Source organism: Pelophylax lessonae (assembly GCF_965119305.1).
Source record: "Pelophylax lessonae genome assembly, chromosome: 11".
Taxonomy (NCBI): Eukaryota; Metazoa; Chordata; class Amphibia; order Anura; family Ranidae; genus Pelophylax; species Pelophylax lessonae.
The window spans coordinates 98088789-98105002 of record NC_138778.1 but is presented as its reverse complement, the minus strand read 5'-3'; the positions used below and the strand labels follow the sequence as shown (position 1 = coordinate 98105002).

The following is a 16214-nucleotide window of genomic DNA, read 5'->3' as shown; positions in this document are numbered from 1 at the left end:
AAAAAAAAAAATTGCAGGTAAGATTGTAAACATACTGTATATGCAGTCGGCTGTATATTTAGAGGTTTGCCCAGTGTTTCACTTTAAAGTATATCTATAGGCCAGAACAAAAGGTAAGGAAAAGTCTTTTAATGGGGGCACTTACGAGGTCTAAGAAGGCTATGCTTTGGGAGATTTCCTGTTCCATTCTGTTGTGTCTCTTGTACAGGAAATTAAGGGAAATTTCCCCAATGGTACACAAACAGCAAATACATAACCTGACCAGGGACTAATCCATTACATACTCAATCCAAAACGAAGAAATAAAAAAATAGAAAATGTGGCTATACATAGACTTTAACTCAAATCTGACATTTTGATGGACTGACTTAGGTTTAGGTTAGGCACACTTGTGGGGTTTAACATTTTTGCTTTAATGTTTCAGAGATTGCTAAACTTAGTTGTGTTATAGGGAGGTTTTATACATGGTGGGTGTGTTCTAACTTCATGTAAGGTAAGTGCAGAATGAACACCCACCAACCCCCCCTCTTTGCTGATGGCTGTGAAAGAGTTTGCGAATACTGCTCAGTTTTAGGATAACGCTTTTATATGTGTAGCAGATTGATATCTGTAAGAGGTGTTAAGGTTGGCTAATAGATTACTATTTTGATTGGTGGGCTGATCAGGCCAATCAAAATAAATTGTGTTGTTTTTGAGAAAGAGGTTAATGGCATGCAGGTGGCATTATGGCTTCACTCCCAACACCCCTCCCCCCCCTCCCTCCATCCATTGCTTCATCCTTGTTTTCAGTGTGTTGCTTCTAAATTGTGCTTTTCAGTTAATCAATTTACAATTAAGGCTGCATCCTTTTAACTCTTTTGCATTTCTTTATGGACAAAAGCAATTTTAATCACAGGTCTGACATCTTGGAATCCCAATCTAGAAAGTACAGAATATTAAAAAAAATACTTGTAAATAAACTGCTCTTCTATAATTGGTATTATGCATTGAAAAACCTCTTCAACCATTTTGTAAAGATTCAGGCTTCTTTTATTACATTTTTTTTTTTTATTTTAAGTATAGCATCCGCATAGCAGACAGATATCCTTTTACAGTTATCAATTAGAGATTTATTACAATTACATGATTTCATTGCTCTTTGGACAAGCTTATTGAATAATCCAGAATGACATACAGAAGAAGGTACCTTGAGTTTTTGCAAAGGATGGCCAAGGAGACAGCTGGAATACATTTTGTGTGTTTTTAGAAATATGTTGTAAAGTAGGACACTCTGAATTATATCAATCTTTTATTTTATTGGTTGTTATTCTTCATCTCAAGAGCAAGTGCTTGTTTTTCATGGAACACATTGTAACATGGAACAAGCAGACCTTCACCCTAAAGATCATGTCATGCTGCCCTGCCTCCTTCCTCTCACTCTTACAATTGAATTTTATTTTTTTTAACAAAGTCATTTATTTCTACTGCAAAGTAGGACTTCCACCTTTTTTGCCTAGAGAATTTGTTTTTTTTCTCCCTGTGCATGTGCAGATGTGCTGCAGGTATTTGCAAAGACCCTGTGGCACATCTGTTCATCCACTGGTTTCCCCAACCATTTGCACGCGCAGAAAATCACCTGTATGTGCACAGATGTGCCATAGGCCGGGCCGGCCATAACGGCGGTATCGTAGAGAGGGGCAGGCCGAGGTTCTGCTTAAATTATGGATGCTAGGGATTGCGGTTTTTGGCGTTTTAAATATGCTTTATTAGTAATCTGATTTTTTTTTTCTCTAGTTCAGGGAATTTTCAATAATTTGGCTCACAATACATAAGATTACTTTGAAGACTATTTGATGTTTTGGCCCCATTCCACATTCCTTTAATATTTCTGTTCGCATTGACACAATTCAGTAGTAAAAAAAAAAAAAAAAACAACTTGTTGTGGAAATGTATTTATATTATGTGCCCCTTCATTACAGCGAATATTTAGCACCCACCAAAGCTGCCTACATACAAGTCTCTCTGCTCAAGGTAGCCACTTGTATTTTCAGCAGACAAAAGAAGACAGGGGGCCTGGATGACCAAAGTCTAAAAAAAGGCCAGTGTACAACCTCAGCAGCTCAACTGAAGACTCCGGGGTGCAGAGTTTAATGTGAGAAAACTGAAACGGGGAAAAAAGAGTGCTTCTGGTTATGGCTGTGTATAAAAGCAACAGGTAAAATAATTAAGGCTCCACTTCCAAAGGGGAATTTCCAAAGTTACATAGTTTATTAAATAAAAATAATGGGATAAAACATCAGCTGATAGGATGTCGGGCTGAGCCCATGTACTTGCCCCCACTGCTGATACACTACTAGGCTGAGTCTCCGGCCAGACGACACAGCCAGCTGGCGTCCGCGGTGTCACCTGGATGATGGATGGATGGGTTGACCGAGAATCTGGAAAAACAGTCGGTACCAACCCCTATGGCAGAGAGATCTTGCGCTGGACAACTAGATGTACAAACCCCCGAAGGGGAGAGCCCTTGCACCAGACGGCTGGAAGATGCAGCGGCGGCGCGGGAGATGACATCACTACACCGCGCCGACAAGGTTTGTACATCTAGCTGTCCAGCGCAAGATCTCTCTGCCTTAGGGGTTGGTACCGACTGTTTCTCCAGATTCTCTGTCAACCCATCCATCCATCATCCAGGTGACAGCGCAGATGCCAGCTGGCTGTGTCGTCTGGCCGGAGACTCAGCCTAGCAGTATATCAGCAGTGGGGGCAAGTACATGGGCTCAGCCTGACATCCTATCAGCTGATGTTTTATCCCATTGTTTTTATTTAATAAACTATGTGACTTTGGAAGTGGAGCCTTATTTATTTTACCTGTGGCTTTTCTACACAGCCATAATCAGAAGTGCTCTTTTTTCCCCTTTTCAGTTTTCTTATGCCCCTTTCACACATACGGTCCGTTCAGTTCATCAGTTCAGTCACGTCAAAATGTATCAGTTTTCCATCTATTTTTCATCCATTTTTCGTCAGTTGTCATCCGTTTTTCATCAGTTGTTATTTATTTTTCATCTGTTTTTCGTCAGTTGTAATCTGTTTTTCGTCCGATCCGTTTTTTTGACGGATGAAAAATAGGGCATTCATCCGTTCAAAAAAACGGACATTGACGGAAGCGGATGAAATCGGATGTTAACTGATGATCATCCGTTGTCATCCATTTTTACATAGAGATACATTGATGTCCGTTTTTCATCCTTGAACGGATGGATAAAAAACGGACAAACGGACAGCATGTGTGAAAGGGGCCTAACTTGTATTTTCATACTGATCCTAGAGTGCACGTGTTCCCTCAGGTAATCCACGGCTGTTGTAAAATTCCAATATGAATAAACAGATGCACCCCAAACACCTGCTAATAAAAACTTTATAGAACCCTTGGGGCAGAGTTTGATTACTGGATCAATTCATTTGTTATTGTGGGAGTTTGGCGTGCAGTTTCATTTCTTCTGTACTGGATCCATCTTTTGTGTCATATTTTTTGCCCTTGTCTACAAAATGTATTTTTTAAAAAGTCCCTTCATTTTTTTAAATATAGCACATCCAGTTTTTTATGCAATTTATTATTTACTAAAACATAAAATTGCCACATTGAGTCTAATGGGGCAAGCAGGGGAGAACCTCTGGAATAAGAAACTCTGCTATGGAGTTGTGGTTTAGTGAGCATGTCTTGCATATAACATAAAAGTGAAGAGTAGCCATCACTGTTTCTCTATCGCTCATTGACAGACGTAGTCTTCTTGATTCTCAAGAGCTGGGTTATGTTGTCTCCGCAGGAGTAGGACTAGGCAGAAAGACAAAAACATTCTGGCTCCACCTTAGGGGCAGTCCCTGAGGGTATATCCTCCCTCTCTCTGCTACAGGGAATCAGTTTTTTTTCTGTCTAGTCAGGAGTAAGGACCTAAGTTCCTTGCTGGGATCTTTTGGTCCTGGCAAGACTTTTTTTCTTTAAGAAAAAGACATTTTTTAGGTAGTTTTCTCCAGTGTTTTTTCCTGTGAGATCTTCAAGCAAAAAATGCCGGACTGGGCGACACTTGTGGTCACCCCAGCCGGCCTACGAGCGCGCGCAGACCATGGCATTGCGCTTGGTCGGCCGCGACATATTCAAGTAAGTATGCGGGGCCGGGCGACGGGCTGGATGTTGAGATCCAGTGGTCACCCCGGTTTCTGCCTACGAGCGCGTGCAGACCAGAGCTCCGCGCTGGGTCGGCCGCGACGGAGTCCCAGTGAAGGGACTGACTTTGCGAGTTAAAAGTCTCGCTTGGACGCCAGGTACCAGAGAGTCGAGGCGTCCGGAGTGGTCCACAAACCCCCACCCCGGTGGAGAGGGTATTGTGAAGAGAGGGTGCCTGTCGGTTCGGTATGGTGAGTAAACGTTCCCTTTTTTCCTCGTTATGAGGCAGTATGTATTATGGGCCCCTCCATATATGGTCAGTATATATCTGATACTTACAAGTCACCCTTGTAATACAGCATGTGTTTGTGGGAAGTGGACTTGGTTTAAGAGCTAACACTCTACCCAGCAGACTGTAACATTACAGCAGACATAGGAGGTATAATCCTACCTTATGTGTAGTGTATCTTCTGTAGATCCATATATCGCCTCTTAGCAGAGATGCAGGTGGATGTGCTGGGAAAACGATTTCGGCGGTCCGCCGCCATTTTGCCGTAGACCGAATGCATGTATGTCCTCAGGTCACGCCGGCCGCCATGTTTTTGGAGTCTTATGTCTCTTCTATGGGGGCGGCCATGTTTTGTGAGCCCAGCTACCTCGTGGAGAGCTGGGAACGCCGGAAGGCGTACACAGGGGGCGGAGCCACGCCTTCTACCCGGGGAAAAAGCAAACAGCTCCTTCCAGTCTGTGTAAGACAGACGCTGACTGCAGTTGGTTGGAAACTGCACTGCATCGATTGGTGAGCCTTGGGGGTCCCTCTCTCTCTCTGTGGGATCGAGAAGCAGGTACTCTGAGGGGCGCTATTGCGCTAGGGGGAGACACACAAAAAAAAAAAAAAAGTTTTTTTTGTTTTGCTGGCAAAGGTGTCCTGTATTAACATGGACCCTGCCACTCATGTATCTCCTCCGGATCCCCTCGAGGGGTCTGCGGGATCCTCCAGCACCCCATTGACAATTGAATCATTGTCAGCTATTATGGAAACTTTTGTGTCCCGGGTGGAAGTGGCTTGTCAGGGACAGGGCGCAAGAAAGCGACCCCCGCCTAACCCCTTATTATCTGAAACCTCGGATTCAGACTCTGAGCCTATTTCTGCAGTTGCAGGTACTTCATCTGGGATTGGTGTCTCGGGTCCTGTCTCTTCAGACAGTGAGGAGGATGTTTCGGCATCCGCCATAGCCCGAGAGGAAGCGTTGGTAAACGCACTCATTGTATCTGTTCAAGAGACCTTAAGGTTACAGGGTATTCCATCGGAAATAGCTGAAACTGAAATCCCTTTTGGGACTAAAAAACGCATCAAAGTGGCGAAGGTTTTTCCATTGCCCAAATGTTTTGGCAATCCAATCGAAGAAGAATGGCGTCTGCCAAAACGCACTTTTACTATTTCTAAACGCATTGACAGGCGTTATCCGTTTGAGGAAACCCTTATTAAGAAATGGACAGAACCACCTGTGGTGGATTCACCAATTGCTAGATTGAATAAAGCCACGGTTATTCCTTTAGAAGACGCTCCGTCTTTTAAAAATCCAGTGGATCGCAAGATAGAAGCTATGTCTCGCACCATGTTTTCCTTGATTGGATCAGCTTTCAGACCTATAATAGCTATTGGTCTGGTTTCGCAGGCTGTAACTGAATGGACCAAGTGGTTACGCCGGGACTTAGAAGAGGTCCCTCAGGCGGTATCAGATTTGTTGGAACAAATGATACAGGGGTTACAGTTTGTGTGTGATGCGGCGTTAGACGCCACTCCATTATTGGCGCGAGCATCAGTCTCAGCAGTGGTTCTCAGGCGTACACTGTGGCTAAAAGGTTGGTTAGCCGACCAAGGTTCCAAAAAAGCATTGGCTAATATCCCCTTTTCAGGAGAGCGTCTATTTGGAGCCAACTTAGATGAGATCATTAAAGATCTCACGGGTGGAAAGAGCACCTTTTTACCGCAAAATTTTAAAGGTAGAGGAACTCGTCAAAGACGAGGGCCTTCTTTTTCTGCTCACAAGAGGTTTTTTCGTCCCGCGGGTGAAAAAACTAAGTCCTCCAAAGCTCCTGCAGGAGGCGTCAGGGGTCGTTGGTCGGGCAAGCAAAAGCCCGCCCCCTCCAGACCTGAAGATAAATCGTCCAAAGCCTGAAGGTGCGCCCCCACCCATAACTGGGGTGGGGGGACGTCTTCGCCGGTTCCCGGATCCATGGCTTTCCAGAATCCCGGACAAATGGGTTTGCGAAGTCATAAGGTCAGGGTACAAGATCGAGTTTTGATCTCTCCCACCGGCGCGATTCTTCCCTTCCAATATCCGACTATCCTCAGATCGTTTAGAAGATCTGCGGAGAGCAGTCACAGATTTACTACAACAAGGAGTGGTAGTCCACGTTCCTTGGACAGAACGGTTTCAAGGGTTTTATTCAAACCTATTTACAATACCCAGGAAAGAGGGCAAAGTGCGTCCAATTCTGGACTTAAGAGCACTCAATTCTTTCGTCAACATAAGAAGATTCAGAATGGAGTCCATTCGCACGGTAGCAGCCTTCCTGCATCCAGGGGATGTCCTAGCGTCCATAGACATCAAGGACGCCTATCTTCACATTCCCATTTTCGCAGGACATCAGCGGTTTCTACGCTTTTCCGTAGAGGAGAACCACTATCAGTTTGTGGAGTTACCTTTCGGTCTCGCCACGGCTCCGCGGGTCTTCACAAAGGTGTTGGCCCCAATGTTGGCACTTCTGCGCCAAAGAGGTATATATCGATCCTTGGTTACCTAGACGATCTTCTGCTTCATGCAGAGTCTCCTCAGACCTTGCTACAAAACATAGAAATTACTATGATTTCTTTACAGGAATTCGGGTGGCTGGTGAACCAGCAAAAGTCATTTCTGGTTCCCACCCAGAGGCTCGAATATCTGGGTCTAATTCTAGACACAGTCAGGCAATCAGCAGTCCAGTTGTTACTGTCCAACAGCTGGTCTTCCCTTCGGACTTGCATGAGGGTTCTGGGGTTGATGGTGGCTTCGTTCGAAGCAGTCCCATTTGCCCAGTCCCATACCCGAATTCTTCAGCAAGAGATTCTTCTCAGATGGAATCGGAATCCGGAATCCCTGGACAATCAGATCCGATTGAGCAAACAGACCAGAGAGTCTCTGGTCTGGTGGCTTCGGTCTCCGATGCTCAGCCAGGGAAAGTCATTTCTGCCAATATATTGGACGATAGTGACCACGGATGCCAGTCTATCCGGATGGGGAGGAATTCTCGGTCAGTTATCTGTCCAGGGACTTTGGTCCCCGGAAGAATCCAGGTTACCGATAAATGTATTGGAACTGAGAGCGATCAGACTTTGTCTGATTCACTGGACCGAGCAGCTCCAGGGCAGCCCGGTTCGGATCCAGTCGGACAATGCCACGGCCGTGGCTTATGTCAATCACCAGGGGGGCACCAAGAGTGTCCGAGCGGCCAAAGAAGTGGCTTGCATTCTTCGCTGGGCGGAACGATTTGTTCCAGCAATCTCTGCGGTGTTCATTCCGGGGGTGTTGAATTGGCAGGCAGATTATCTCAGCCGTCAGACCCTGGATCAGGGGGAATGGTCCCTCCATCCAGACGTTTTCCACCAGTTGTGCCTACGGTGGGGCACCCCGGATGTGGATCTGTTGGCATCACGATTCAACAGGAAAGTTCAGAGATTCGTGGCTCGCTCCCGCGATCCTCTAGCAGAAACCGCAGACGCACTGATCGCCCCGTGGGGGCAATACCAGCTAATATATGCCTTCCCTCCTCTCGCATTACTGCCAAGACTTCTTCGCAGGATAGAGGAGGAAGGAATCCCAGTAATCCTGGTAGCGCCGGACTGGCCTCGTCGAGCTTGGTACGCCGACATGGTCAGACTGGTGGCGGACGTCCCGTGGAGACTTCCTCTCAGGGAGGATCTACTGTCTCAGGGACCGATCTTCCATCCTGCTTTACGATCGCTGGCTTTAACGGCCTGGCTATTGAGACCCAGGTGCTGAAGGACAAAGGTTTGTCAGCTTCAGTTATTCCTACTCTAGTTGAAGCAAGGAAAGCGACTTCCAGAAAGATTTATCATCGCACATGGAAGTCCTACATTGCATGGTGTGAACCTTTGGGGTTCCGTCCTCGGTCTTATTCGATTAGTCGAATATTGGCTTTTCTGCAACAAGGGGTTGAGCAGAAACTGGCCTTGAGTACTATCAAGGGTCAGGTCTCAGCATTAGCCATCTTCTTTCAGAAGCCTTTGGCTACTCATTCCTTGGTGCGGAACTTCATCCAGGGGGTGCGACATCTGGCTCCGCCAGTGCACGCACCGTTACCCCCCTGGGATCTTAATTTAGTGTTGTCGGTTCTTCAGAAACCTCCCTTTGAAGATATTAGGGAGATTCCTCTACCCACGTTGTCCCAGAAGGTGGCCTTCTTGGTGGCTATTACTTCTGCACGCAGGGTGTCAGAACTGGCCGCATTATCTTGTCGTTCACCATATCTGGTGGTTCATAGAGATAAGGTGGTTCTTCGTCCGAATCCATCCTTCCTACCAAAAGTGGTTTCAGAATTTCATCTGAATGAAGAAATTGTATTACCTTCCCTGTGTCCTAAGCCCAGTCATCCTCGGGAGTTTGCTTTACACTCCTTGGATGTGGTCCGGGCGATCAGGGTATACTTGAAAACGACAGACTCGTTTCGCAAGACGGATTCACTTTTTGTGATCCCAGATGGACCCAAAAAGGGGTTGCCTGCATCTGCCGCGACCATTTCCAGATGGATCAGACAGACGGTAGTACAGGCTTATTCTATTAAGGGTCGGGAGCCCCCGTTCCCTGTTAAGGCGCACTCCACTCGGGCACTTAGTGCGTCATGGGCCTTTCGCCATCAGGCGTCAGTGGTCCAGGTGTGCAAGGCGGCTACCTGGTCGTCGGTGCATACCTTTACTAAACATTATAAAGTTGATATAATGGCATCGTCTGATGCCTCGTTTGGCCGCAAGGTTTTGCAGGCCGCAATTTGAGGAGACCAGTGGTCTACCTCGAGGGTTTTTTCCGTTGGAAAATTTTTCTTTAGTCTCATTCTTTGTTTATAATGAGCCTTTAAAACTTCTAGTTTGGCACCGGTTGGGCCTTCTAGATTGGATTTGATTTTGTCAATCCCACCCCTCATTTGTGGCACTGCTTCTGGATGTCCCAGCTCTTGAGAATCAAGAAGACTACGTCTGTCAATGAGCGATAGAGAAAAATGGATTTTTGTAAGATCTTACCGTAAAATCCTTTTCTCTTAAGCTCATTGACAGACGTAGTACCCGCCCCTCTATCATTGAGTTGGGTTGGGTTAAATTCTCTGTACTGCTTTAAAACAGAACTGATTCCCTGTAGCAGAGAGAGGGAGGATATACCCTCAGGGACTGCCCCTAAGGTGGAGCCAGAACATTTTTGTCTTTCTGCCTAGTCCTACTCCTGCGGAGACAACATAACCCAGCTCTTGAGAATCAAGAAGACTACGTCTGTCAATGAGCTTAAGAGAAAAGGATTTTACGGTAAGATCTTACAAAAATCCATTTTTTTCTGCATAAAGAGATTCTGGTTAAGATGTCAATAATATTTCTGCATTTCCATTCAGTGATTTAAATGAATGGAATACTTGGCACCGTAACAGGTGTAGTTTATTGTTTTGCCTGCAGAATCCAGGCCATCACGGTAACCTATATAATTGTGTCGTCATCCGGATGTGCTGAGGGGTTGATAGGATGCAGTATACTTGTCTTGCCATAGTATTTGTGGTGGTTTGTGTTTTGTGAATATCATTACAAGCAAATTATTTTTTCTCTGTGTTTGTAGTCCTGCACCTAAGATACATTGATAATGTGGGGACTCCAGCCCTTTGTGCCTTTCATTAAGCACTCAGGGGTGGGGGTACTGCTGTGTTATTACCATTTTATGTCTTTATTGGTTGTCATTATGAACATACAACATTGACTTGCCGCTACAGCAGTGTGCATTGTATTTGTGTTGTTTTTTTTTCCCCCTCTTATTTTGTTTCTCGTATTGTGTCCAAGCACTTACTATTAAGGTTTCCAGGCACATTTCTGCTATTTGGGTTTTTAAGATTCATTTCATGCAGATTCATTATTCCAGTTGAATATCTGCAGTGGCAAATTTGGGCGGCCATTTTTTACTTGTTCCTGATTGTGAGGAACGTTTAGAATAAGAAAATTAAGTTATTCTCAACTTTTTAATAATTATACTATTTCATCTATATATCCATATATATGTCATCTATATATCCATATATGGACCAAAATTGTGTTTTTCTGACCCTTTTTTGGAATAAAAAAAAAAATCACCCGACAAGTTGTATTCCTCTCTGCATTGCTGTTCTATTACTTAGTTATAATGTTTTACTAGGCAGGAATTCTGCAGTAGACTTCACAAAGTCTGTATATCCAACAATCATAGGGATAATAATTCTAACTATATCCTGGATTCCTTAATAATTTATTACTTTATATTATCATGTATTTCTTTTATTTCACCAATGTTGTCTTTACACAGTAGTGACAATTCTGTGTTTGTTTTTTTTTTATCTGCTTTATTGATGTTGCCTTCGAAGCAGATCTATCTTTTATCCTTAGTGTTGTGTGTTGGTGTTGTATTTGAAGGCATTTATTGCTGCAGAATAAGTCTAAAATATAAAGGATTGTGGGAATACTTTGTTTAAAGGAAATTATAACCCTAAAAGTTTTAAAATGAAAAATCTCTATACATAATAGCCACTTAGTTTTTTTAAATGTTTGAATTGGGTTAAAAGTAGAGTATGGTGTTGTCATAAGAGTAATGACTGTATTCAGAACGATGTACTAAAAAGGTTTTGTCAGCCCATAGGAACTAAAATGTTTAGATACACCGGTCCTCAGGAAGGATGTGCTGGAACTTGAGAGAGTCCAGAGAAGGGCAACAAAAATAATTAGGGGAATGGAGGGCATCAGCTATGAGGAAAGACTACAAGCATTGAACTTATTCTCTCTGGAGAAGAGACGATTGAGGGGGGGATATGATATCAATGTACAAATACTGTACTGGCGACCGTAACATAAGGAACAAACTTTTCAGAGAAAGGAGATACAATAAGACACGTGGCCACTCAAAACTAAAACTAGAGGAAAAACGGTTTAACCATAAAATGCGTAAGAGGTTCTTCGCTATCAGAGCGGTAAGGATGTGGAATTCTCTTCCACAAGCAGTCGTATCAGCAGGGAGCATCGATAGCTTAAAAAACTATTAGATGGGCACCTTAAAGACCACAACATAAGGGGGTATACAATGTATGGTTAACATCAAACACACACATCATAGGTTGAACTGGATGGACTGATGTCTTTTTTCAACCTCACAAACTATGTATGTACGGTTTAGATCAGACCATAACACATTTTCCCACATGCTTTTGGTAGACTTCAGATGTGTTCTTGCAAAATTTAACCGGGCTTGAATGTTATTCTTCGTAAGAAAAGGTTTCCGTCTTGCCACTCTACCCCATAACCCAGACATATGAAGAAAATGAGCAATTGTTGTCACATGTACAACACAGCCAGTACTTGCCAGATATTCCTGCAGCTCCCTTGCCAGATATTCCTGCAGTCACCAGATGACTTTGGGTCGAAAGGACCTTCACTGCTTATTTGTAACTCCTTTACATCAGGAAAGACTCCGCATACATACAGTGTCACCAGTATAAATATCCCAATAACTTTGGGCCACCCAGACCCTCACAGCTTTTATGGATCTCCTTAGCATCAGAATAGGCTCAGCATACATCTAGTATCATCAGCAAAAATATCCCAGAAAAAAAAAACTAAATTTAATAAATATGCACTCTTTAATTTACTTTGCCAGTTAGTTACCTGAAAACAATATTTGAAGACAACCCAGTACACTTCAAGTGGTTCTAAAGCTAAAGCGTTTTTTTTACCCTAATGCATTCCCTACATTAAAGCGGTAGTAACCCCGCTTGGTCATTTATACCTATAGGTAAATCCATAATAATGCTTACCTGTAGGTAAAATGAAGATCTCCTAAACGTGCACTGTTTAGGAGATCTTCACCCTGCATGCAGACAGTGACATCACCAGCACATGCCCTCTGAAGGTCCCAGGTACCTTGCCTGAACTTCAGAGCTTTGTTCCAGAACTAAGGGTTACCAAACGCATGTGCGGGAGTAACGTCATTGGGGCTCTGGCCAATCACATAGCCAGAGCGCGTGAACCCGGATAAAAGACCGGGAGAACATGTCAGCCTTCTCAGTAGTGACAGCGCGTCAGGGGAGGACTTCGTTCTAAGGGAAGTATTCCATATTGTGCTAGTACGTGATGCATACTAGCACATTATACAATTGCTGTACAGGTGTTTTTTTTTTTGTTGTGGTTTACAGCCACTTTAGAACCCATTCACACAGGGGTGACACGACTTGCCGGGGCGACCTGTGAAGTCTGTGCACCGCGACCTCGGCGCGACATGCACGGACTTAATATCATTGAAGTCAATGCAAGTTGCCTCCAGGTCGCCCCAAAGTAGTACAGGGCCCTTTTTCTAAGTCGGAGCGACTTGTGTCGCTCCTATTAGAACAGGTCCTGTGCTAATCAATGGCAGGCGACCCACCGCGACTTGTCAGGCGACCAAGTCGTCTGACAAGTCGCGCTAGTGTGAATGGGGACTAAAATTACAAAACATTTTGCCACTTGCTGTGCCCCCCCCCCCCCCGCTCCCCTAAACACTTACCTGTATCGATGCAGCACTATGCCCACCTGCAGTTCTTCTCCCCTTTCTTTCGCACAGAAGGAAAGATGAGCAGTGGCTTCTGCTGTTGTCAACAAATCCTTTAAACAGAGAGCGGGGGGCTACAGCAGAGGAAAGAAATTCAACAGTTGCCATTGCAGGTATTGCTTTAAATATGCCAGATTTTGGACTGCGTTCAAGATTCTGACGTCCCTACAAGAAGAGAGTTGGTAACCTGGAACAGCATACCTTTCCCAGGTTTGGGACTCACAAAGTAGTGACCAGGATTAGGAGGACAGTCTTGAACCTTGCATCAAGTTAGCAATTGCAGCGCCCATATTTCTGGCCTTATATGTTTCCTTCAGATGCTGGGTACAGTAAATTAGTAGTTGATGAAACATTAAATGAAAGATGAAATTAAGTTTAATGTATGCTAATGGGTATAATTTTGAGTTCTTCCCAAATCCTTTACTCCGACACTGCTATTCTGCAGCCCCAAAGACCTTACTGTTTATAGGTACCCCATGCCCCCTCCCTTCTCGGGTCTATGTATTAATGCAGATTACTTCCTTAGATATTGTGCACATATTGTCAGTACATTCCCAATTTGTATTCATCCTACTAACAATATCTCTGACCTTTCTGTCTCAGAGATATGTTAAAGTATGTCTAAAGATAAAACTTTTTTTTCAGTTTTAGATAGTGAAGAGAGATTAGAACACCTGTCTTTTTTATTGCTGCCTGTGCCCCCATTCATAAGATTCACCCTCTGTATTTGTCCTATTTACCATTATCCTTCAAAGTGAAAGTGAATGAGAATCCCAAATTTTGGGTTGTCACCAAAACAGAAATAGAGGAGAAACCCTCCAATGGGGACACTAATTTTGGTCACAGCCAGGGATTCCTGGACTTTGGATGGATTTTCTCTCACTTCCTGTTTTAGCTATGAAATAGGAAGTGAATGGAAATCTCCCCAGATGGCACAAAAAAAAAGAAAAGAAAAAACCACGACGTAACCTTCCCAACCCCCCGCCTTTACTCTGTCCAAGATAAAAAAGTTTTGCCTTCAGTTCTACTTTAATAATTTGAAGAGCCAGTAGCCGATTTAAGTAGCCTTTAAAGATAAGCTTCTGAATTGAATAGCAGAAGTTGGGTGCTACCAGTTTTATTTATTATTTTGTTATTCATTGTTAAATTGGCTATCTGGCTCCATGGGATTGTTCAGTCTGTAGAACCATGTGCATTATAGCATACCTTTTTTGTGGGCAAAAAAATGGAATGTCCCTTTGCCTTGATACATAGACTTTACCACCTGATCCTTGTGTCCCACCTTCTTTCTGGCTGTAACATCTGCTCCTCATGGCCCCTGCATGCCACTAACTGCTTTGATTAGTTATTAATTGGTTTGTGAATTCAGGCTCAATTACATCATCATCAGCAGATGGCGGATCCTGACCTGCTGGAAGAGTCGTCATCTCTCCTGGACCCTAGTGAGGTGGGAAGAGGAACGCCGCTGAGACTAGGGTATGTGCAATTGTCCTTTACATTTATGCTATTACATACACGCTGTACTTAACTACATATAACTTAAAAGGGAAGGGCGGATAATGAAAAGAATAAACCTACATGCTCACCTAGCTGGCTGCAGCATTAATCCGATGCTACAGCTGTCTTCTGCCAGCTCTACACTGAGGACTAAGAGATCAACGACCGATAATCGATCATTTCTCAGGTTCACTCTGAGGGCAGATCGGTGGTTGTCAGTCTGCCCCTCCATCGCTCACTGGAGTGCCAGACTGTAGAGGGGAAGGGAACGTCCGGCTCAGGCTGTCAGCGCTTCACTGAAAGGCTGAACCAGCTACCGCTTAGCCATCTGGGCTAATCCTGGCGTTATTGTCAGGATCGTGGCAGAGGCTGTGGGTCACAGGAGTGCAGAACTAAGTCCATTCCTGTGACCCACAGTGTAAGTATAACCAAAAGAGCTTCGACCTTCCGTTTCTCCTTGAAGCTGACCATAAACTTAAAATTATTGTTGGATGTAGGGATTTGATCCAACAACACACCTTTCTTTTCTCCCAGCATGTCTCCCAAGTATAATTTCCCCTTTATAAAGATCATACATGTACCTCACCTTATCAAGCTGTTTGCTTCATCTAATCTTTTTCAAATGTTAAATACAGTCATGGCCAAAAATATTGCCACCCGTGCATTGAGGTTTAGTAAATTTTTCACCATTTTAACTGGTTGCCAGGGTGCTTTCTATATTGTCGGCACCTGTTAATTGATACAGGTCAGTTTAATTACAAATTACAGGAGCATCACAAACCTGGAATGCAATGATTTTTTACAATTTTGAGAAGGTGGCGATAATTTTGTGCAGTCCATTCTTGGAGTTTTGTGTGGAATGTGCCAGATGTGGCTTTTTGTGTCTCCACTTTTTTTGTGTCATACCAATACAAACAAAAGAAATAAACATGAGATTGCCTAAACATTTGTAATTGCAATCATTTTTTTTTTTGATAGAAATGCAGGGGTGCCAATGTTTTTGGCCATGACTGTATATCACTGTAGATGCAGCTCACATCTTCCTTATAAAAAAAATTGTTACCTGGGTATTTAATAAAAAAACTGATATATTTACAGTTTTGTTGCTGGAGTCATTAATCGAGAGCGGATTCCTACTTTTGAGAGGATGTTGTGGCGCGTTTGCCGTGGCAATGTGTTCCTTCGACAGGCAGAGATTGAAAACCCATTGGAAGATCCAGTGACGGTAAGAAAATGCCTTCTGTGTTTATTATTAACATAAGTGTGTTCTGTTCTTTAATGGTTTTATTTTTGAATATTAGAAAGTGGTTTGGCACTTTATGACACTGTAATGTGTTTGTGGCAGGAGTTGACTAAATCCGGATCGAAATTTGACCAGTTCAGCGGGGATTGACTGAATTTCGATCCATGTATAGGCAGGGTGGTTGTACAGAAATCGATCGACTTCTGTACATCCACCCTGTCAGACTTTGCCAATGCTATAGCTGGCAGCACTGATCAGTGTATTCCCACAGCGGGGAAGACACCCAATGCTGGGAAGTCACGGATCAGCTGGGAAGATTCCCACATCCATCTCGAATGTATGGTTGGGGGAATTAAATAATTTTCGTTCATTAATGGACAAAGTCCTCTGATCCATATGCGTAGGGTTATACTGCCCCATACAGGAGTAGGACACTAGGCAGAAAAAAAGTTCTGGCTACACCTATGGGCAG

General features: G+C 43.8%; 1 protein-coding gene across 6 annotated transcripts in view; it reads left to right on the top strand.

The window, feature by feature from the left end:
- The window catches only part of ATP6V0A1 (ATPase H+ transporting V0 subunit a1), a 164818-nt gene that overhangs the window by 59962 nt on the left and 88642 nt on the right, over window positions 1-16214 (top strand). For 4 of the 6 annotated variants that reach the window (XM_082272085.1, XM_082272082.1, XM_082272086.1 and 1 more), the window contains exons 6-7: window positions 14372-14478; window positions 15598-15724. In XM_082272085.1, coding sequence (XP_082128211.1) covers window positions 14372-14478; window positions 15598-15724 — 234 coding nt within the window. The remainder of the gene's footprint in view (window positions 1-14371; window positions 14479-15597; window positions 15725-16214) is intronic. The other 2 variants (XM_082272084.1, XM_082272083.1) reach the window with 1 other exon arrangement.